Source organism: Chanodichthys erythropterus, chromosome 19 (genome assembly GCF_024489055.1).
Source record: "Chanodichthys erythropterus isolate Z2021 chromosome 19, ASM2448905v1, whole genome shotgun sequence".
NCBI classification, from domain to species: domain Eukaryota; kingdom Metazoa; phylum Chordata; class Actinopteri; order Cypriniformes; family Xenocyprididae; genus Chanodichthys; species Chanodichthys erythropterus.
In genome coordinates, this window is record NC_090239.1 from 1,298,434 (window position 1) to 1,321,571 (window position 23,138).

A 23,138-nucleotide genomic window follows, 5' to 3' on the forward strand; every position below is an offset into this window, starting at 1 on the left:
TAGTTTAAATGTTTGCAATAAAAATGTTTTTTTTTTTAAGCTTAAGTGGGGGAAAATGTTTATTTGTCAGTGTCCGTTCACATTATTCTGCATTTTTAAACTTTAAAAATGTTTAAACAGCATTTTTAATCTTTTTATAACATGTTTAGTCTACTAAATTAAAAAGTTTAAAAATGAGACTTGAAACCAACTTTTTTCAATCCTATAAAAATATTTATTTTATTTTCTCTAAATGGCTGAATTGACATTAGTTTAAATGTTTGCAATAAAAATGTTTTTTTTTTTTTAAGCTACTTGATTTTTCAGTGTATAAATTAGTTTAATTTCCCACCATTATTTTCAGTCTCTTTTTATACAGCTGTCAATCAGAACAATAATTTTCAATAAATGACTGAGCTGAGCTGAGTTTAAATGTTTGCAGCATGGAGTTAAAATTATTTTCTGACCATTCATATTTCTGAGTGTAAAGTGAATCGCATTGATGCTCGTCTCGTCTTCCCTGCAGCTGGAGTGTGTGAGAGAGAGAGACGATGCAGCCGCTGCAGATGCTGGAGGTTCCCGGGTTCAGGCAGAAGCTGCTGGAGGCCTTGAGTCTGGGCAGACGGCAGCAGTACAGCTTCCCCCGCATGCAGAGGGAGGAGCCGCTCGCAGACGCGCATGTCCCCCGGGGCCGCAGCCCCTCCCTGCCCGGCTCCTTCTACAGAGCCGAGGATGAGAGCGAGAGCGAGCTGCTGTATCTCTCTTTCGTCACAGCCTCCTCCTCCATCCCTCCGCTCTCCTCGTCATCCTCCTCATCATCCGAGAGCGAAAGCACGTCGTCGAGGCACTCGCGCAGACGCAAACGCAGCAGTCATGGCGTGAGAGAGCCACTCGTCATGGGAAACCAGGACGGAAAGCTGAAGCGCTCCGGTGGAGGGGAAGCAGGAGGCGCGGTGGATGAGAATGGAGCTCACGAGGGTGTAAAGAAAGGGAAGAAATCCCACGGAAAGGGGGAGGGAGGGAAGAAGAAAAACAAATCAGACAGATCCTCCGTTTTCCCTCACATACGGAAGCGCAAGAACCTGAAAGCGAAAGGGTTGCTGAGCGCCTCCAAAGAAGATGCGCTGGATGAACTTGATAGCGTTCCATCTCTCTGCAATAAGACGCCGGATCTCTCCGGAGATGAGCTCGGACAGTCTGACATGGAGACCGAGAGGCCTCGTCTGGTGGCCGTCAGCAGGCAGACCACGCTGGACGCCACCGACGGCCCCGAGGAAGAGGAGAAGATCCGCAGCTCCGGATCCGACGCGGATATGTATAGTTTCCACTCTGCCGCCGAGCAGGAAGATTTGCTGGCTGACATCCAGCAGGCCATCCGGATGAAGCAGGGAGTGATGCTCACCACCGCCGTCGAGCTGCCGTGGGAGAAGGATTGTAAACAAACCAACGGCGGGGACGCTAAAAACACTCCGACCCCCGACTCGGAGCAATTTACAGTGCTGGAAGCCTTTCCCAAACAAGAGCATGTTAGTGCGGAGCACCTCCCTGAGGAGGAGGAGGAGGAGGAGGAGGAGGAGGAGGAGGAGGCGGCTGTGAATGGAGACTCCGATGCGGGCCTTTGTACCCTCACAAAAGAGCCTGAGGCCCCCCTTCCTCCTCCAGCGGTTGTCAAGACAACCAGTGAGTGCAGCTTCCCGGATCTCACTGCTTCCTTTGAAAGTGCAGTGGAGGCCGTGGAAGAGGACGATTCGGCTCCGGACGCTCCCAGCACGGATACGCTCTCGGCGGGGTCAGCGGAATGTCTGAGCGCCGTGGAGGTGAGCGAACGGCGCAAGAGCAGCGTGACGTTCTTGCACCAGGAAAGCCCGCTGGCCACGCGGCTGCTGAAGTCCTCGGTCAAGCCGTATCCGCCAATCAGCACGTCCTACATCAAAACCACCACGCGACAGCTGAGCTCGCCCTCCTGCTCGCCCGCGCCGTCTCCGTCTCACAGCCCGCTCTTCACGCGGCGAGGGCCCGAGGCCAGGGCCGAGAGGAGACGGGTCAAGCGGCAGCGCTCCTACAGCATCACCGACCCCATCAGCCGCTCCGCCGACTGGACCGAGGAGCTTCGGAGCCTTCCTCCGAAAACGGCCAGGTCAGATGACTATCTGGAGTACGGAGGCTCGGAGGGAACGCTCAGGAAGGGCGGCGCGGCGCTCGCTGCCACACGGAGGGCGTCTGCATCTCAGGTGTCGACATGCAGCTTTCAGGAAGTTTTCACAGGTGAGGCAGCGACATGTTTGTTAGCATTAATGTTAACGAATGCAACTTTTGATTGTAAATGTTGAGATTAATGTATGATTTATTGTAAAGTAATTTGGAACCTTGTACTTTTAAAAAAAAAAATATTTCTCAGACTGTAGGAGCTTTTTAAAATTAAATGAAGACTAAAAGATGATTTGAACAGGGAAAAATGGTTGCGGTTTTTGTTTGCACACTGAATATTCTGTTGCATCTAAATTCTTCCCATTTCTTGCATCTATACTAGAAAATATTAGGAACATTAACCCTATAAAGCTTACAGAATTATATGCAATACGCTAATTATTAATTTCTTATTCTTCAGTTCATTTTTTATATTTTATCTATAGATTCAATAAACTTTTATTTGTCAAGCTTCAAAGGGTTAGTTCACTCAAAAATGAAAATAATAAAAATTTTTACTCACGCTCATGTCGTTCCACACCTGTAAGACCTTCGTTCATCTTCAGAACACAAATTAAGATATTTTTGATGAAATCCGATGGCTCAGTGAGGCCTGAGCAATGACATTTCCTCTCTCAAGATCCATTAATGTACTAAAAACATATTTAAATCAGTTCATGTGAGTACAGTGGTTCAGTATTAATATTATAAAGCCATGAGAATATTTTTGGTGCGCCAAAAAAACAAAATAACGACTTATTTAGTGATGGCCGATTTCAAAACAAACGGAGCATAATGAATCAGCGTGTCGAATCAGCGGTTCGGAGCGCCAAAGTCACGTGATTTCAGCAGTTTGACACATGATCCGAATCATGATTCGACACAAAAGATCCATAACGCTCCGAAGCTTCCTGAAGCAGTGTTTTGAAATCGGCCATCACTAAATAAGTCGTTATTTTGTTTTTTGGCGCACCAAAAATGTTCTCATCGCTTTATAATATTAATATTGAACCACTGTATTCACATGAACTGATTTAAATATGTTTTTAGTACATTAATGGATCTTGAGAGAGGAAATGTCATTGCTCAGGCCTCACTGAGCCATCGGATTTCATCAAAAATATCTGCGTTCTGACCATTAACAAAGGTCTTGCGTGTGAGGAACGACATGAGGGTGAGTAATTAATGACATTATTTTCATTTTTGGGTGAACTAACCCTTTAATGTTAGTTAAAAAAAAAAAATAACTATGGTGGTGAAGCGACACAAGTGACACTGTAGGTCACATGACAGTGACGTCTCATTTATACTACACGACCATTAAAAATGGTTCTATAAAGTATGAATGTGTGAAGTTCAAATTCAAATGTAGCACCTATTCAGAGTCTCTGTCCTGTAGAGAGGCATTATGGGACGGCATTGAGAGACTGGAGATGATGTCATGTGTCTAAGCAGTGAAAATTGTCACACACTGACACCAAGAACAGCACAGAGCAAAAATAAGCATGTGAGAGACAGATGGATCTGGCTCGTCTGTAGTTTCCACAGTCGGTGACGGAGGGAGTTCGAGAATGAAGCAGCGAGTGAAAGAGAAGCAGTTGTTTTGGCCGTCGAGTGAATATATATTCTCTCTTTCAGTCAGTGTTGTGTTGGCAGAGCTCTTTGTCTTAGTGACTGATAAACAACTCTGATCTGAATGAATCGCTCTCACTGACTCTCTCTCCTGCATCTGAACTTTTATTCCCAGATCCTGTATTTCTGTCTTGTTTTCCAGCACAAATATCTAAACACTCTTAAATCAAGATGCATTTACTGGAGAAGTGAGATGGCTTCAGATATTAAGTCTTGTTTTTCTGAAATAATGAAGTGCAAATTTAAGCATCAATCTTGAATATCTTCAGAATAGATGTCATGCACATGTAAACAAACATGTGAATCAGATTGCAGGGTTCATATAAACAGAACATTCAGAAACAAACCGGAGAATATCAGAATCAATGATGCAAACTTTAGAGAAATTTAAATTCTGCTCCTACAGAAGACAATAGAGTCAGCTCAGTTCACTACAATACAGTGATGTCATTATTTAACATCCTCTCAGAGCAGGATATCTTCTTCAGCTCTTCCCGTCTGATCCACACACACACACACACTAGAGCAGATGGCATCGTGCTGATCAGACCCTGAGGACTCTCGTCCATTAGTGACATCACTCGCTCGCTCTCAGCCAATCAGATCAAGAGCTGATTGCTGTAGTTCAAAGCCCATGTTAGACTGTATTGACTGCTAAGATCTGGATTGATGGGAAACGGCGGGCAAATAAATGCTTCAGACCTTCATGTGACTCTGCAATTATCATTCTATACTCTTAAAGGTGCCCACGAATGCTTTTTCACAAGATGTAATATGTCTAAGGTGTCTCCTGAATGTGTCTGTGAAGTTTCAGCTCAAAATACCCATTAGATTTTTTTTTAATTAATTTTTTTAACTGCCTATTTTGGGGCATCATTAACTATACACTGATTTTGGCAGCGCGCCGCCCCTTTAATTCGCCTGCTCCCTGCCACACGAGCTCTCGACTATATTACAGTGCATTTACAAAGTTCACACAGCTAATATACCCTCAAATGGATCTTTACAAGGTGTTCGTCATGCATGCTGTACGCATGCTTCAAATTATGGGAATATAGTATTTATTTTTATGTTTACGTTTGATTCTGTATGAGTTTGAGGCTGCGCTCCATGGCTAAAGCTAACATTACACACTGTTGGAGAGATTTATAAAGAATGAAGTTGTGTTTATGAATTATACAGACTGCAAGTGTTTAAAAAGTGAAAATAGCGACAGCTCTTGTCTCCGTGAATACAGTAAGAAACGATGGTAACTTTAACCACATTTAACAGTACATTAGCAACATGTTAACGAAACATTCAGAAAGACAATTTACAAATATCACTAAAAATATCATGATATCATGGATCATGTCAGTTATTATTGCTCCATCTGCCATTTTTCGCTGTCGTTCTTGCTGGCTTACCTTGTCTGTGCACAGATCCAGACATTAATACTGCCTTTCCTTGTCTAATGCCTTGAACATGGGCTGGCATATATGCAAATATTGGGGTCATACATATTAATGATCCCGACTGTTACGTAACAGTCGGTGTTATGTTGAGATCCACGTGTTTTCCAGAAGTCTTTTAAACAAATGAGATTTATATAAGGAGGAGGAAACAATGGGGTTTGAAACTCAATGTATGTCTTTTCCATGTACTGAACTCTTGTTATTCAACTATGCCGAGGTAAATTCAAATTTTGATTCTAGGGCACCTTTAAAAATAACGTTTCCAAAAGGGGGTTTTCGCAGCGATGCTGTAGAAAAAACATTTTTGGTTCTCCAAAGAACATTTCAGTGATCAGTTCTTAAAAGAACCATTTTTTTCTTACATTTTAATAATCTGAAGGACTTTTAATGGTTCCATGGATGTTTGTTAAAAATAAAAAAGAACCCGCTTGAAAGTATTTTTGTGTTTTCCAGTACTTAACATGCTCAAACTCTTGAAAATTGGCGCACACGTCTGAATCCTCAGCCATTAGATCCGCACCAAAGCTGGTACATGGGCGTGGCTATAGGGCTCTACAGCGCCCCCTTGAACGCAAACTGATATCTTGGCAACATACTAGTACATATATGTATGAAACTTGGTACACATATAGATCTCATCGAGCCGAACAACTTCCGAACTGCAATTCATAAGCTCCGTCCAACAGGAAGTCTGTTATTTAGGGTTGTTTAAAGACAAAAACATGCTCTGGATTATGAATTTAGAGTTTAACCCATTCATTGCTGTGTGCTTTTGCCTGCATTAAAGGATAAGAAATATTCTCCTTTTCTATTTGAATAACAAAATAAAGGCATAGAAATCAGTTCATGTGTAACACACTGACAACATAGTTTTATATGAGATTAACCCCTTAGCATTTTTAACCTCTTAAAATGTGCCTAAAATGCCTAAAAAAGCATACCCAAAGTAAACTGCATGCTGTTTTTGAACCACATGGAGTATATGGAGTTATTGTAGTTAATAGGTTAATAAAAATACCATAGAGCATCATTGTTTGTTTTGCTGTAGATTCAGCAGAAGCTCGGATCGTTTAGGTCCAGTGTTTGGATTGTTGGAATAAGAACCGGTTTTAGACGCGTTCTTGCTGCTCTTTTGTGTTCTCACACGGTCGATCGGGTTAAACGCACCGTGTCAAATCTCTCTAAACGCTTGTCAGTCGTGAGCAGGACGCCAGTGTGAGTCCGTGTCTGATTTCTGTTGCTCCTGTATTTTCTTGTGCTGAACTCCAACATCTTATATTGAAATGCTAGAGACGCGTGTTGATTGCCCATGATGCACCTTACTGTATCTTGGCTCTCTGACACTGTTTAAATGCAGGCTCATCTTTGATCTTATTGACATGCTAATGAAGTTAATGATCTGTTGATAATCAGGCCTGTAAACTTGAAGTGTCGGTGTGTGAGTCTCTATGCACACGGCACAGTCTCTGGAAGCTTGTTTCTGCAGTGGAATAAAAAAAAGTAATTGACTTCTCAATTCTGACTTTATTGCAATTCCGAGTATGTGCATTTTGAGATATCGCATTAAAAAAACACTGGATTGCAACGCCAACATTTTTTTTCTCACAATTGTAAAATATATTAAATGTCGATGTATACATTTTCCTCACAATTCTGATTTTAGCCATGTTTCCATCCACCTTTTTTAATACTTTAATAATCGCTGGATGGAAACGCCATAAATTCTGCAAATGTGTTAGTTAAATTCGCAACTTTGGGTGGAAACACAGCTTTTGTCTTGCAATTCTGACTTTATTGCAATTCCAAGTTTATTTCTCGCAATTCTGAACTCTGCTGTGTTTCCATCCACCTATTTTAATGTGCATTTTGGGATATTGCAATAAAAAAACAACAGATGGATACACCATCAATTCTAAAAATGTGTTAAATTATAAGTTTGGATGGAAACCGCTTGTCTTGCAATTTCTTTATTTCAGTTGTTTATATTTTGCAATTTTGACTCTACACAGCTATTTTTGTGCATTTTGGGAAATCGTGTTAAAAACATGCTGGATGGAAATGCCATAAATTCTTAGTGTTAATATTAAATTCGCAACTTTGGATGGAAAAAATTCTGCAATTCTGACTTTTTCAACTGACTTTATATCTCACAGTTTTTTTTCTAAGAATTCTGAAATATATTAGATATACAGTAGATATAGGCCTATAGATTTTTTTTCTCTCAGAATTGTAAAATATTTTAACTGTAGATATAATTTTCTCTGCAATTCTGACTTTATTTCCAGCAAATGCAAGTTTAAATCTCGCAATTCTGATTTTACCTTTTTTCATGTGCATTTTGAGATATCGCATTAATAATCACTTGATGGAAACGCCATAAATTCTGAAAATGTGTTAGTTAAATTTGCAACTTTGGATGGAAACAGCTTTTGTCTTGCAATTCTGACTTTATTGCAATTCCAAGTTTATTTCTCGCAATTCTGACTTAAGCCATGTTTCCATCCACCTATTTTAATGTGCATTTTAGGATACTGCATTTAAAAAAACACCGGATGGATACACAATCAATTCTAAAAATGTTAAATTCGCAAGTTTGGATGGAAACAGCTTTTGTCTTGCAATTCTGACTTTATTTCAGTTGTTTATATTTTGCAATTTTGACTTTTTTTCCAAAGAATTCAGAAATATATTAGTGTTTTTTTTCCTCACAATTGTAAAATATATTAAATGTAGATGTATTTTCCTTGCAATTCTGAACTCAGCCATGTTTCCATCCACCTATTTTTGTGCATTTTGGGATATTGCATTAAAAAAACGCTGGATGGAAACACCATGAATTCTATGTGTTAATATTAAATTTGCAAGTTTGGATGGAAAATGTTTTGTCTTGCAATTCTGACTTTTATTTCATCATTCTATTAGATATAGATATAGACCTATAGATTTTTTTTCAGAATTGTAAAATATATTAAATGTGTATATATCAATTTTCTCTGCAATTCTGACTTTTTTTCTCAGAATTGTGATTTTTTTTTTTTGAGTTTATATAACTTTATAATTTTTTTTTTCCCCCTCACAATTGAGTTTAGATATAAATTGCAAGGAAAAGTCAGAATCGCATGAACATTTCTCTTATTCTGTGGAGGAAACAAGCCTCCATGTCTTTATGACTAAAGAAACTGCCTTCAGACCAGCACCGCTGCATCACGTCTAAATGAAAGTGAGCTGGAAGGATTAGACCGGATCTTATGCAAATATGGAATTGTGCTGTGCTTTGATGCAGGAGCTCGCAGTGATCATGTGACTCCATTGATATTTTCGGTTTAGGGAGACTGAGAGCTGAAGCTCTGCAGCAGTGACTCATTCACAAGAAACCAAGCTGAAGTTTGTGCGCGCTGCAGAAATTACTGTCACACACACTTCATTTCTCTGTAACTAATTAAAATATACTAAAATTGCTGTTCGTTTCAAAGCCGAATATGTTGTTTAGGTTTTGAAATGCAGTCATTAGTTTCACATTACCCGGTCTACTTTTTTTTTTTTTTTTTTTTCAATGCATAAAAGGAATATGATGAAAGCTAGTTTTTACCACGGAATAAAAAAAGCATTTTTATGTGCTTGACAACACGTTTGCAAAGAACAAAATGACTTGTTTGTCAATGGTGATTTCTGTGTCTGCAGGCCGGACGTTGCTGGAGAAGTTTTTCCAGCAGCAGGATTCCAGCGAGCCGGAGGAGGCGGAGAAGATTTGCTCCAGGATCCTGGCCATGGGTCTCCTGCTTCCCTTCAGCGACTGTTTCAGAGAGGCGTGCGGCAGCAGCGGACAGATCGCACCCAAATTTGACGTGAGTCCAGTTAGACTTCACATTCACTGCCCCTAAAATCTCCTAACTGTGGTTTACATTCATCCAAGGTCAAAAACACTTCAATTTTCTCATAATATCCACTGCAGCATCAGCTCTTTTCTCTCAGTGTCTGAAACGGTTCAATCAAGGATTCAGTCTCTCTAAACCCCGCCTTTCCCTGCTCTGATTGGCTAAGTCTGCATTAAGTTTAAATCTTTGGATTAGAGGTTTAGATCAAACTAGGGCCCTATGATTTCCGCGATGCAGAGAATCGTGGAATCCAGTCATAAAAATGGAATTTGTCAAATTTTTGATGAATTAATTAAAAGCATGTCAGTACACTTAAATCAAATTGCGATATAGACTAGTGTCCATGAATATTAAACCACAAAAAGACTATTTAAATATGAATTCTGCATGTTTGTGTGCGGAAGCGCGGTTTAATTTATCTCACACAAAATTAATCTCCAGAGCTGCTCTGAAAGTCACTTCATCAGCATTTAACCGCTTCGTTTGAGAAAATTACCATCATAAACACAGAGAAACCCGAAGCTCTCGGCAACCTGTCAAAATAAAAGTTTGATTTAACTTGACAGAAACATATTACAGTAGAATTTAGATAAATTAATTTAATAATAAATTATTAAATATATTTAGTTTTTCTTCCTTTTTTTAATTTTAACAGTAAAGCTCTGTTGTGCAGCACATTGTTTGACAAAAGTTTAATTTAATGATTTAAAACATAAATTAAATGGTATGCGTTTGTTTGATTGCCGGAAAAATTTAAATACACAACAGAATTTCTGAAAAAACAAAACATTTCATAAAAATATTTTTTAATTAATAAATATTGTCTTTAAGAATTCAATTAGACATGCTTTTTGATTATAAAAATTTAATTAAACCATTAAAATGGAATCCAGAAAACAGAAAGAATAAAACGTATATCATAGGGCCCTAAAAAATTTTTTTTTTTTGTTAAACTTTTAATAAATTGTTGGTAAATTGGACAAGATTCATTATTTCAATTAATTAGACATGCTTTTTGATTACTAAAATTTAATTTAACCATTAAAATGGAGTCAAAAATAAAATAAAATAAATAAATAAATAAAACGGAATTTGGGAAAAAATAAAACGGATTTCATAGGTCCCTAAAATCAAACCCAGACCAGGAATATTACCACACTGTGATGAATGGCCACATGTGCAGTTTTGTTGTCCTCTCTTACTGGCTTTGGTTGGCATCATGTGATCTGCTTCTTTGTGATTGGCTCTTACCAGGAATGGCTCTGCATCATCTTTTGGTTTCCAAGAAGGTGAAAAAGTGAGCGCCATCTGCTGGCGATCAGGAGTCTGACACTGGCTGCTGTGATGACAGATGTTGCTCTAAACCATGTGACTTTCTTTAGTGGATTTTTCTCACAATAATGCAATTTGATCTGAATTTGATTCGGGTTACACTGGAGCGGCGTGTTTATTTTAGGGTGTGATGCAGTTGTTTGTGTGAGAGAGAGTGAGTGTGTGTGTGTGATTGCGTCCAGTGAGACCAAAGTGTGTGTTCAGCACTTTTATTACTTATTTACAGCTTCTGCTCTCTGATTGGCTCATCTACAGTGTGGCGTCACTCTGTTATTCTCCTCCACTGCATCACTCTCTCTCTCTCTCTCTCTCTGTGTCTGGAGCGAGCGAGAGGCTGTTGTGTCATAAAGCAACCTGATCTCACTGCAGAATCGTCAGCGGTGCAGCTCAAGCATGATGTTTGTTGACGCGGGGCCGAGCCGCGATGGGAGCGGATGTCCCGGACGCTGCTGCGGATTTGGACCGTCAGCAGACAGAGCAGGAGAGCTCGCGTTTGTTTCAGCTGAGTCATGCGTCTGAGGTTTAATATGGAAACCGAAAGCACCTGCGACTGAGAAGTGCATGCGTGTTGTTCACTGCACGTGTGCTTGTTGCCATGGCGACGAGCAGCGGCGCAGGTTGAGGATGGAGGCAGGTTCGTCCTCACCCGTCCTCTGCTCCGACGGGTCTGTTCTGGAGGTTGTCAGGGGTCATGGAGAGGACGGAGAAACACAACTGGACACGGTCCGGCTCAGACTCCCACAGTCTGTCTGTCGCAGCAGCAGCGGCGTGTTTGAACTCGTCCAGGTCCAGTTAATTATCCGTTTATAGAGACAGAAACTGGATCGGCAGCATCTGAGAGTTTGAGACTGATGTTGGTTTGTCGGTTTTCTGAACTTCTGTGTGCAGTTTGGTTCATGTGGACTACTTTGCAGTATTATTTTAGTATTTTTTTTTTTTTTTTTTTTTTTTTTTTACATTCTAAACAAGTTTTTAATTTTATAATCCTTGTTTTGGTAATTTTGTTGTGCGTTTGTCAGTTTTATTCTTTTTTTCTTTAGATTAGAATTTAATTTAGAATGAGAAATTAGTTTTTATTTCAGTTTTAGTTTAGTAATTTAAGTACTTCAATTTAAGCAAAGAAAATATTTGAAATGTTGCCTTGGCAACTGACTGATATTTGTACAGAAAATCTAAAAATATTAAAAACGTATTAACTATTCAAACTAAAAATATTATATGTTTAACGGAAATAAAATAAACATTCACTTAAAAATATAGAATTTTTAGTAAACATTTATTTAAATTAACAAATGTATTTTTTTAAAAGTTTTAGATAATATAAATGTTATTTGGTTTTGTTGGTTATATACTACTTTTTTTTTTCTTTTTTTTTTTAAATCGAGGTCATTTAGATTTATTTGTTCAACTTTAACCAAAAATTATAATTTTATATATATAAAATTATAATTTTTGGTTAAAGTTGAACAAATAAATCTAAATGACCTCGATTTAAAAAAAATATATATAAATAATAAATAAATATATATATATATATATATATATATATATATATATATATATATATATATATATATATATATAATATAATATAATATAATATAATATAATATATATATATATATATATATATAGAAAATATATGAAAAATAATACATATATAGTAATATTTTTATATATCAAATCTGATTGTGTGTGTGTATATATATATATTTGTTTTAATTTAAAAAATAAGTTCTGTTAATGTTTAGAATCAGAAATTAGAATAATATTATATTTATTAATAATAAATTTTTTTAGGTTAATGTTTTCAATTTAGTTCAGTTAAAATATAAGCAGTCTAGCCTTATTAGCAATATTTTAATTTTGTTCCTTTTTTATTTATTTTATTTTTTAAATAAATATAAATATAAATATATATATATATATATATATATATATATATATATATATATATATATATATATATATATATATATATATATATATATATATATACTTTTTTCATTAAATGTTTTAGAATCAGTATATATACATTCAAACCAAAATAAATTTATTCAGACACCTTGAACATTTCTTTCATTAATTCAGTTTATTCACTATAGTTTAAAAACATGCTAATAAAATATGTCAAGATCTCAGAGTTAACTGTCAAAAAAAAAAAAATCTTAATTATGTCAGAAAACACTAAAGCAAAACATGCTCAGGTCAAAGTGTCTGAATAATTTTTGGTCACAAATGTTTATCAAAAAAAAAAAAAAAATTATATATATATATATTTATTTATTTATTATTTTTTATTTCAGTTAATGTTTTAGTTGAACTCTTCTCCAGTGCAGTTCACAGTTAAAATAAAATCAGTCTAGCCCTATTTGCAATATTGATCATGTAAAATTAGAAAATGTTGACTTTACTTTTCATTTTGCGTTCATATTTTTTGTTCCGTTGATGAAGTGATAAACCTGTCCAGAAAGTAGTGATTCAGAAGGTTTATGATGTGACAGGTTTTCGCAAAACTGCATTTCCCATGATTCTCAGTCAGCACAAGAGTGAGCAGCAGTTCCACACCTGATCATGTTGCTCATTCTGGCCTGTCGGCGATGATGTTTGTTCATGTGCGTTTCCAAAGATCTGAGCATCAGTCAGTGAAAGTCACTTCACGAGTGTCGAGCTCCTCTGATCTCACTCCGCTGAACAACCGCATCATTATTCATAGTCACATCTCATTCCTCGTGAACTCTTGAGTGTTAACATGCAGGGAAATGCCCTCCTGTTCTGCATGCATGAGTTTGTAGTTTGACTAGTAAAGGGTTTGTTCACCCAAAAATGAAAATAATCTCATTTATTACTCACCCTCATGTCGTTCCACACCCGTAAGACCTTCATTCATCTTCAGAACACAAATTCAGATATTTATGAAATCCGAGAGTTTCGACGCTTCAAAAAGTTCATATAATCATATATTAATATAATCTCTCTCTCTCCAGCAAGATCAGCTGTACACATGGGCGGCAGTGAGCCAGCCTCCTCCGTCGCTGGAGCGCTTGGAGGGACGTTTACCTGGACACCTGAAGAGCCTGTGGCCCCTGACCAGACCGGGGGAGGAGCCCAAATACACAGAGGAAGGTATGAACACACACAGTCTATAATCTATTGTGTGCAACCCTGTATGGGTTTATTTAAATTAAAATCATGCCATGAAGTTGTGACACACAGGAAGTGACATCACTGGAGCACTTTCTTCAACATGACGGGAAGACGAGTTGTCAATCTCAATTTAATGTGAAAACTCTTATTTAAATGTGTAATATTTTAAATTATTAAATAAATGCATGAAGAGCAGAATGTCCGTCTTTTAGATTCAGAAACAGGATTTGAGGTCATTTCACAATGTTCCAGCTAAACTAGATTATTTTTCTCACTTCTGCGCTTGCAGCGGTCGAGGAGCCGGAGGGTGAGTAACTCCGTCACGACTGTACCACTTCTGTGTGTCGTTTAACACCGTCCCATCTTACTCCTCGTCATTGGCTGGATTTTACTTAATAGAAATTAAGTCATTTTAGGTCATTTTTCCTCACTTGCTGCTGTTTGTTTACAAATGTTGCCTAGCAACAAGCGTGAATCACAGGACCGATTCATCATCCATCATCAGCATCTGTCCTCATCACCAAAACCATCATATTTGCATCATTCAGATGATTATGAAGGACTCTGGGTAACAGAATTAATAACTTTCTGCATACTGAAGGAGTTTCGTCATGACAGAGTTTTGTCTGTTTTTCTGCCCATCATTTTTTTAAAGCATGTGTTGTGAGTTTACTGAGATTTCTCTCACAAATGCGCAACTATATATTCATATTTACAGTACTGTAGATACTGAGTTTCTTATGTTTGTGTGTTTCAGAGCATCAGGCTGTCGTCTCAGACCTGAAGAAACAACAGGAAGAAGAAATCCGGCAAATTCAGGTGTGTCTTTTATTCGTATTTATTAATATGTAAGTTGAAGCATCATGACCGATGCAGAAAGTGTCTTTTCAACACGTGTGTCGGTCTGGTTTATTGATCGGCTGCGTGACAAGCTTGTCTCATGATTAATTCATGCCGTGATGCTGATCAGTAATTTGTCTGATTGTGTTGTTTATTTCGAATGCTTCGCTGCTGGACGGATGTTTAATAGTTCCCAGAGTTTGTTTGATTTCAGAAATAGAAAATAAACATCTGTCATGAGCTCAACAGGAGTGCGCTTCAGTGTGGACGACCAGCAGAGGGCGGCATCACTGCACACTTCAGTCCATGAGACGTTCACCGGAAGATTATAGACAGCTAAAAGATCAAATATTTTTATCCGCGTATGCTTTTATTAGCAGTTAAACCAACAATTTGCAAGTGCAATGATAAGTCAATTATGAATATATATATATATATATATATATATATATGAGATAGAGATAGATATAGTAGAGATAGATAGATAGATAGATAGATAGATAGATAGATAGATTAGTATATTAATATAAATAAATATTTATTAATTACTATATATAGTAACAATTTAATTTATATTAATTCATTATTTATATCTATATATATCTATATATCAGTGGCGTGCAGTGGTGCTCTGAAATGAGGCACATTTTTATTTTATTTTTTATGAATCATTGTAAATTCATGTGCATTACTCTTAAAGTTGACAAATCTTCCTTGTTAAATGAATATTACAAAATAGAGTTGTATTTGGTTTCTTTTTTTTTTTTTTTTGATGTACTGTAAAGTAAAGGCAATAATAATTTAAACAATATATTTTATTTGTTTATTGCGGTTTTTCTTTTTAATTGTCAACCTAGAATATTTTGGATCATCAGTCATGCTCCATTAACACCGAATTGCATTTTTAATTTCACCAAGCTGATTGCACTAAAAACCCAGCAGTAATCATGCTTTCAGTCCATTTCAAATTTTATTTTTAACGTAACATAAAGCAGTGATATATCTAACTGGGTGATCTGTTTACTTACTTTTCGATTAGTCTTCCGATTGACGCCATCATTTGTTCAGTCAAACCTACGCGCGGAACGCGCACATCAACGAGAGGCGGGATTTATCGCACAAACCAATCATATCCAATCATAACCAATTACATCCAATCATAGCGCGATGGAGACATTGCCTCCTCTCATGTGACTTTCCCCCATTCATTCTCAATTAACCCCCACAAAACCCACCGCACGCCGGGGTTCTGATGATTTCTATAGATTCCTATGAGAGGAAAGGGAGGCATGACTCCTCTGTGTAACTTTACCTGTGGGTGTCGCTGTTGGGCAGTGTTCCTTAAGAAATACGCGTGACTTGCGCTCTTTTTAATGTCATCATAATTTGTAATATTTGTGTTCTTTTATATGTAATATGGATTATTTTCTCATCCTATTTTTTTGAGGAGGCACTGCCTCCCTTGCCTACTCGGAGGAAACGCCCCATATATATATATATATATATATATAATTTGTTACTGTATATATAACAGTTATATATTATTACACAATTTATATTAATATAATTTTTATTAAATTATAATAGATAATAATGAATGTAATTATTAATTTGTTACTAATACAACAATTTATATTATTTATATATAGTTAGTTATATATAGTAATATATTTTATATAAAACAATTATATTAATATAAAATTATATGTATGTATAATTGTTTTTATAAAAAATATATATATACAGTTTATATGTAACAATTTATATGAATATAGTTAATATATATATGTGAATATAAATTGTGTAATATATAATAATAATAAAACATATATTTAATAACAATATATTTATGATTATTAAATTGTTACTTATATTTAGAATTTAATTATTTTAATATAAATAATTGTTTTGTGTGTATATGTATGTATGTGTATATCTTATTACTTTTAACTCCCTGAGGTCTGAAAACACGTCGGCGCGTTTTGCAGGATTTTTTTTTTCACATTGCAGCAAAACAGACTTAAAATACTCCGTCATTTCTTGTCGTAGAGACACAAGTAATATATCAATTGAAACTATAGAATGTCTTATTTTATTTGTGTACACTCAAAGTAAAAACACAATGTTGTGCTTTTTGTAAAATAAAGAAAACTAACATGATGCGTGATCTCTCGTCTGCCTCTAAACGAAGTCCAATCTGATAGTTCTTAGAAAATGAACTGTAACTTAGTGAATACTAATGACAAAAAAATGACACTTATGTCTAAAGAAACGCTGAAATGTCAGGTTTTAAATCGTGCAAGTCAAATCGAAAACAAACATTCTGTGTTTAAGTAATCTGTATGAAAAGAGTGCCATGTCAGAAGTCCGTGATTCAGCTCATTATCCGCAAATTCAGAGTCAATACATGCTTACATCGTCTCAATCATGTATTTATTATCTTGAAAAGTGTTTATTTGGATGTAAAAGCCATGGTTATCGATCTCTAGAAGACATGCCGTTAGTTCCTTTTCTTCTTCATATGAATTTGTGGCCTGAAGGTGTACAGAGCGCCCTCCGGCTGCAAGTATGAATTGAAAACACAGTATCCAGCACTCATAGTGATGACAATAAATATTACTTCTCAGTATAGAAATTTTACATAAACATATAAGAATCCATCAATATTTCTCCAAATGTGCATGCTTTTAAGCTAAAAGCCAATATGAAATGCCACAGAGGTAACATAATTGTTCAGACACTTTGCATCACAGAAATACATGATATTTTAAAGAATATAATAGAATACCATTATTTTAAATTGAGGTGAGACATGATTACAGAGGGTTTTTTCACAGCCTACCCGACTGAAAGGCCTCATTAGTCATTTTAGGTCATTATTATGCGATTATTTTGTATTCTCAGGTGTAAATGACCCATTATTCATGATGATTCACTCCTCCATGCATACTGTTTCTTGACAAAAAGTGTCTTACAAAAACTAAATCAATATATTGTTTTATATGAAGGAATAGGCAGCATAATTTTACATAATTCTGAAGCAAAAACTCTAGTCTACAGCCTCCAATACCCTAAAGTCTTGTGAACACAGATTTAATATACTTTTTTGGCCTTATTTCAGTGACTTAAGTTTTTTGTTTTTTCAATAACCACGCATAAACATTATTCCTTCAGAAACACAAACATGTACATACATGTTCCTCACATATTATTGTAGCCTAGTTTGTGCTGAATACAGTGTAATGACACTTGTGTCATTAATGTTTATGAACAACTGAAAAAAGCACAAATGTCAGGGCATGTCAAAACCTCTCCAGGCCCCAAATCAGCCTCAGACTCCAGAGGGTTAAAATCTAATATAAATGTATATCGTCACCTTTGCTCTAAAAGCTTCTATTTATTTTTTTAATTATACATTTATTAGCTTTGACCTTAAGTATGTTTGTGACTGCCGTTTATCATGAAATATGCATACATGTGATATATTTATATAATTTGTCCTTCTGACCAGATATCAGTGCTTCCATCATCCATAACAAAAACCCTGTCAGTCAACCACCAAGAGACACACAGGACGACACGCTCACTCTGTCCGTTCATTCTGTTTCTCTCATTAAAAATCTGCTCTCTATTAGGTCCTGTGGGGTCTGTTGAATTCCCCTCATGTTGTGGGCATCTATGGTTGTGTTTCGAGTCTGAAGGCAGCTGCTCCTCATCAGTTCTGTCCACACTTCAGCAGGAAACACGTTTAACCGTGTGACATTTGCAGCAGCCTGAAAGCGACTTCAGTGGAAGAGAAACCCAGATTTATATCTGTTTCTGTCTGTGGCGTTTATCTGCTTCTCATCACGCCTGTCTCTCTGTCTGTCTGTAGGAGGAGTCCGTGCTGAAGACGGTGAATCTGAAGCAGGAGCACGTCTGCGTGATTGAGCAGCTGGAGCAGACCATTGAAGACCTGCGCAGTAAGATCGCTGAGCTGGAGAAACAGCACCCCCTGCTGGAGCGGGAGATCATCACACAGGATCAGGAGTGCGGCGGGGAGGAAGGCCTCGTCCCGGACGTCTGCCATGTGGACCTACAGACGGAAAACTCTGCTCTGCTGCCGCTGGAGGCCAAATCGGTGCAAACGTCTCCTGTGGACGAGAGCTTTAGGTTTAAAGTGCCTCCTGTGGAGGCGCAGGCACCCGGAGGGAGTGACTCCTCGCAGGGCTCTCAGTCTCAGGCTGGTTCTCAAGCGTTTGTGTGTGTCTGCCAGCAGCAGCCGGGTGCTTCGGTGCCGCCGCCTCCTCCGCCACCACCTCTACCAGGAATGGGTGCACCTCCTCCTCCACCTCCTCTACCAGGACTAAGTGCGCCTCCTCCTCCGCCGCCTCTACCAGGAGTATGTGCGCCTCCTCCTCCACCTCCTCTACCAGGAGTATGTGCGCCGCCTCCTCCGCCCCCTTTGCCAGGAGTATGTGCGCCGCCTCCTCCACCTCCTCTACCAGGAGTATGTGCACCTCCTCCTCCACCTCCTCTACCAGGAATATGTGCACCTCCTCCTCCACCTCCTCTACCAGGAGTATGTGCGCCTCCTCCTCCACCTCCTCTACCAGGAGTATGTGCGCCTCCTCCTCCACCTCCTCTACCAGGAGTATGTGCACCACCTCCTCCACCTCCTCTACCAGGTCTATCTGCACCTCCTCTCCCCAATGCAGGATCAGCACCACCTCCTCCTCCACCACCTCCTCCATCTATGGCTCCTGGAGCTTGTGCGCCTCCTCTGGCCTTCGGTTTTGGCTCTTTGCCTCCTCCTCTGCCGCTCGGTCTGTACGCGTTAGGAGCGGCGCAGGAGAAACCGCCTCGCAAGCTCATCGTGGAGCCGCCGAGACCCATGAAACCGCTGTACTGGACACGAATACAGCTGCACGCCAAAAAGTACTTCTGCTTCACAATCATTTCTTCATTTTAGTACTTATATTAGTTCATGATTTGATTTTGAGTCAAGCTGATTTTGGTCAGTTTATGAATTTCACAGAAAATCACGTGGTGTATGATGGGCAAGGCTCAGATTTTATGTGGTTCTGTCCAGTCTGAGAATTTCAAATATGTTTGATATTTTGAGTTTTAGTGCATGATGCCTATGATCAGAATCTGTTCATTATAAAAGCGGTGTAATGTATTCCAGCCTTAAAGGGATAGTTCACCCTGAAATGAAAATTAAATCATCATTTACTCAACCTGGCGTTGTTCTAATGCCGTACACCCTTCTTCCCGCTTGTGCTCATCCATATAATGGCAGTGAATAGCGACCAGCATCGAGCTTTAAAAAAAGACGCAAAAAAAAAAACAGCCAAGGTCAGAATTTGTTAAATACACTAAATTTCTTTTTTTTGCCAATTTTTAAAATCTTTTATTTATTTATTTAAATATATTAAGAAATGTCAAATTTATGTATTTTATTTAAATAAAAAAACATTAAAATATATGTATTTAAAAATGTTAATAAATATTGAATCATATATTTTATTTAAATACATAAATATAAATGTTTAATCATATTTTATTTAAATACATAAATGTGAATATTAAATCGTGTATTTAAATACATTAATAAATATCTATTTTATTTAAATAAATACATTAAAAAATATTGAATCATGTATTTTAAATAAATCCACACGTTTAATCATATATTTTATTTAAATGCATTAATAAATATTTAATTTTGTATTTTATTTAAATACATGCATATGAATATTTAATCTTTTATTTTATTTAAATATATTAATGTATTTTAATTAAATAAAAACATTAAATATATGTATTTTATTTAAATACATTAATAAATATTGAATCATGTATTTTAAATAAACCCGCATGTTTAATCATATATTTTATTTAAATGCATTAATAAATATTTAATTTTGTATTTTATTTAAATACATAAATATGAATATTAAATCGTGTATTTAAATACATTATGTATTTTATTTAAATAAAATTAAATATATGTATTTTATTTAAATAAATACATTAATAAATATTGAATCATGTATTTTAAATAAATCCGCACGTGTTTAATCATACATTTTATTTAAATGCATTAATAAATATTTAAGTTTGTATTTTATTTAAATACATAATTATGAATATTGTGTATTTTATTTGAATATATTAAAATGTATTTTAATTACATAAACATTAAATATATGTATTTTACTTAAATACATTAATATATTTAATCATGTACTTTATGTAAATTATTTATGTAATAGCGTATTATATTTAAATACATTAATAAATATTTAATTGTGTATTTTAATTACATAAAATATAAATAATTAAATATGTATTTTATTTAAATTTATTTATATTTAATCTTGTACTTTATTTAAATAAATACTTATATTTATGTAATCGTGTATTATATTTAAATAAATTAATAAATATTTACAAGCCGGACATTTATTTTATTTTTTTATGATGACACGAGACACGTGAAACAAGGCAATGGAGGAAATGATCAGTTTTACATTTTTAAAGTCATCATATATAGAATGACACCACTGACCAATCAAGAGAGATAAATTAAAAGCAGTTATAATTATTCGTTTTGATTCATGTTCATCAGTGTTTTTCATTCCTCCGCAGGGACTCAAATTCTCTCGTATGGGAGGCGATCGAAGAGCCATCCGTGGATTTTGACGAGTTTGTCGAACTTTTCTCCAAAACGGCAGTCAAGGAGAAGAAGAAACCTCTTTCAGACACAATCAGCAGGTCGAAGACCAAGCAGGTGAGCGGAGATGAATCTGTTCGGCAGGCGTCGCTCGGGCTGGCGGGGCCGCGGGTCATCCGGTGTTATGTCTGCGGCTCAGGATCAAGCTTAAATACAGTTTTATTGCGCTTGAACGCAGGGAAACTATTTCCATGACTTAGTTCTGACGTTTGTGTACAGATCCCGGCTCCTCTGCCGACAGCTGTGAGTAAATGCCCGAGCGCTTGGCACCGGCGCGCACCGGTGGAGAATTCCAGCTCCCAGTTCTTGGGAGGGAATTTGCTGATTGAAAATATGACCGAAAGATCCCGTAAAAAGCGTGTTGCAGCTCATAAATATCTCTGGTTTTATCAGATCTGTGTGCTTTTCACACTCTGTCCGTTTCTATAACGGCTCCACAACTATGTGAAATTCTGTTAAAACGGATCAACAGAAACATACTTCAACTTTTGTTTTGTCAAGTAAGCTTTATTTCTACAGCGCTTCAAACAGTACAGATAATAAAACCCATTTACTGTAGCCCCACGCCTACTTTTAAACCTAGATGATCATTGCTGCATTTCTAAAACTGATCATCTAAACAAAGCATTTGAATATTCTGTATTTATTATGTGAAAATGCATATCTGAATTGAGCTCATTTCATAATCGATGAACTTTACAGTGTTATTGAAGTCTTTCTATCACAGAGTGAATGATGCTGATTAGAGATGGAAATGACATTCATGTCTGTCCTGTGGGTCGTCGGTAGAAATAAACTGGTGTGAGTGTGAAAGGACCGGATTTTCAGGCTCTCGGCGCCTGTGCAAACTCCTCAGATCTTCAGTTTGTATCTGTGTCGTCTTGTTCCCGCCTCCGGCTCGTGTTTTCACCCGGTTAATGCTCATCCTTGACCCGTCGTTCTTTCACCTGTGGGTTTCGGCTCTGCTCCGGATCAGACGCAAGGCTGGATCAGATCGGACCGACGCTGCAGGCCTACAAACCAAACGCATTACTGTCCCAAAGACAAGACGGTGAAATCAAAACTGTGCTGTACACATGGATCTAGACAAATAAAACGATTATATAACGACTTGAATTTTTCATCTTTAACACGTTGAATGTGCATTTTATTTATTAGATTATTATTTTAATATATTTAGATTTCAGCCCAAAATAAAGTTTTTTTTCATTTATTGTATTATAGTATATTTAAATGAACACATAAATGTATTTAATTATATATTATTTAAATCATTTAAGAAATGCTTATGTGTTTAAATAAAAAAAATTAAATATGTATTTTAAATAAATAAATATAAATATTTAATCATGCATTTTATTTAAATACATAAATATAAATATTTAATTATATATTTTATTTAAATGCATTAGGAAATGTAATTTATGTATCTTATTTAAATAAAAATCAATAAATATAGAATCAGATTTTATTTAAATATATGATGAAACATTTATATTTATGCATTTATTTTATTTTAATACATACATATAAATATTTAATCACAAATTATATTTAAATACATAAAAATAAATATTTAATTATATATTTTAAATGCATAAATATAAATGTTTAATCATATATTTTAAATGCATAAATATAAATATTGAATCATGGATTTTATTTAAATATATAAATATAAACATTGCATATTTTATTTAAATACATTACATTAAGAAATATAATAATGTATTTTTTTAAAATAAAAAACATCTTATTCAAATACATTAATACTGAATCATGGATTTTATTTAAATACATATCAATGTTTAATCATATATTTTATTTAAATGCATAAGTGTAAATATTTAATCATTGTATTTATTTAAATAAATACAATAATACAAACACATGTAATGATATTGTTTATTTTATTTCTATTATATGCATTTTAAAATTCGACAATGAACTGTTGTTTTTTTTTTTTTTTTTTTT

At 36.1% G+C, this 23,138-nt stretch overlaps 1 protein-coding gene across 1 annotated transcript in view; it reads left to right on the forward strand.

Annotated features, from left to right (window-relative positions):
• Window positions 1-530: 530 nt before the first annotated feature.
• Window positions 531-23,138, forward strand: part of fmn2b (formin 2b) — a 57,546-nt gene continuing 34,938 nt past the window's right edge. The window contains exons 1-8 of the mRNA XM_067369393.1: window positions 531-2,244; window positions 8,934-9,097; window positions 13,447-13,585; window positions 13,896-13,913; window positions 14,364-14,425; window positions 18,321-18,711; window positions 18,754-19,363; window positions 21,080-21,221. Of these exons, the coding sequence (XP_067225494.1) occupies window positions 531-2,244; window positions 8,934-9,097; window positions 13,447-13,585; window positions 13,896-13,913; window positions 14,364-14,425; window positions 18,321-18,711; window positions 18,754-19,363; window positions 21,080-21,221 (3,240 nt within the window). The remainder of the gene's footprint in view (window positions 2,245-8,933; window positions 9,098-13,446; window positions 13,586-13,895; window positions 13,914-14,363; window positions 14,426-18,320; window positions 18,712-18,753; window positions 19,364-21,079; window positions 21,222-23,138) is intronic.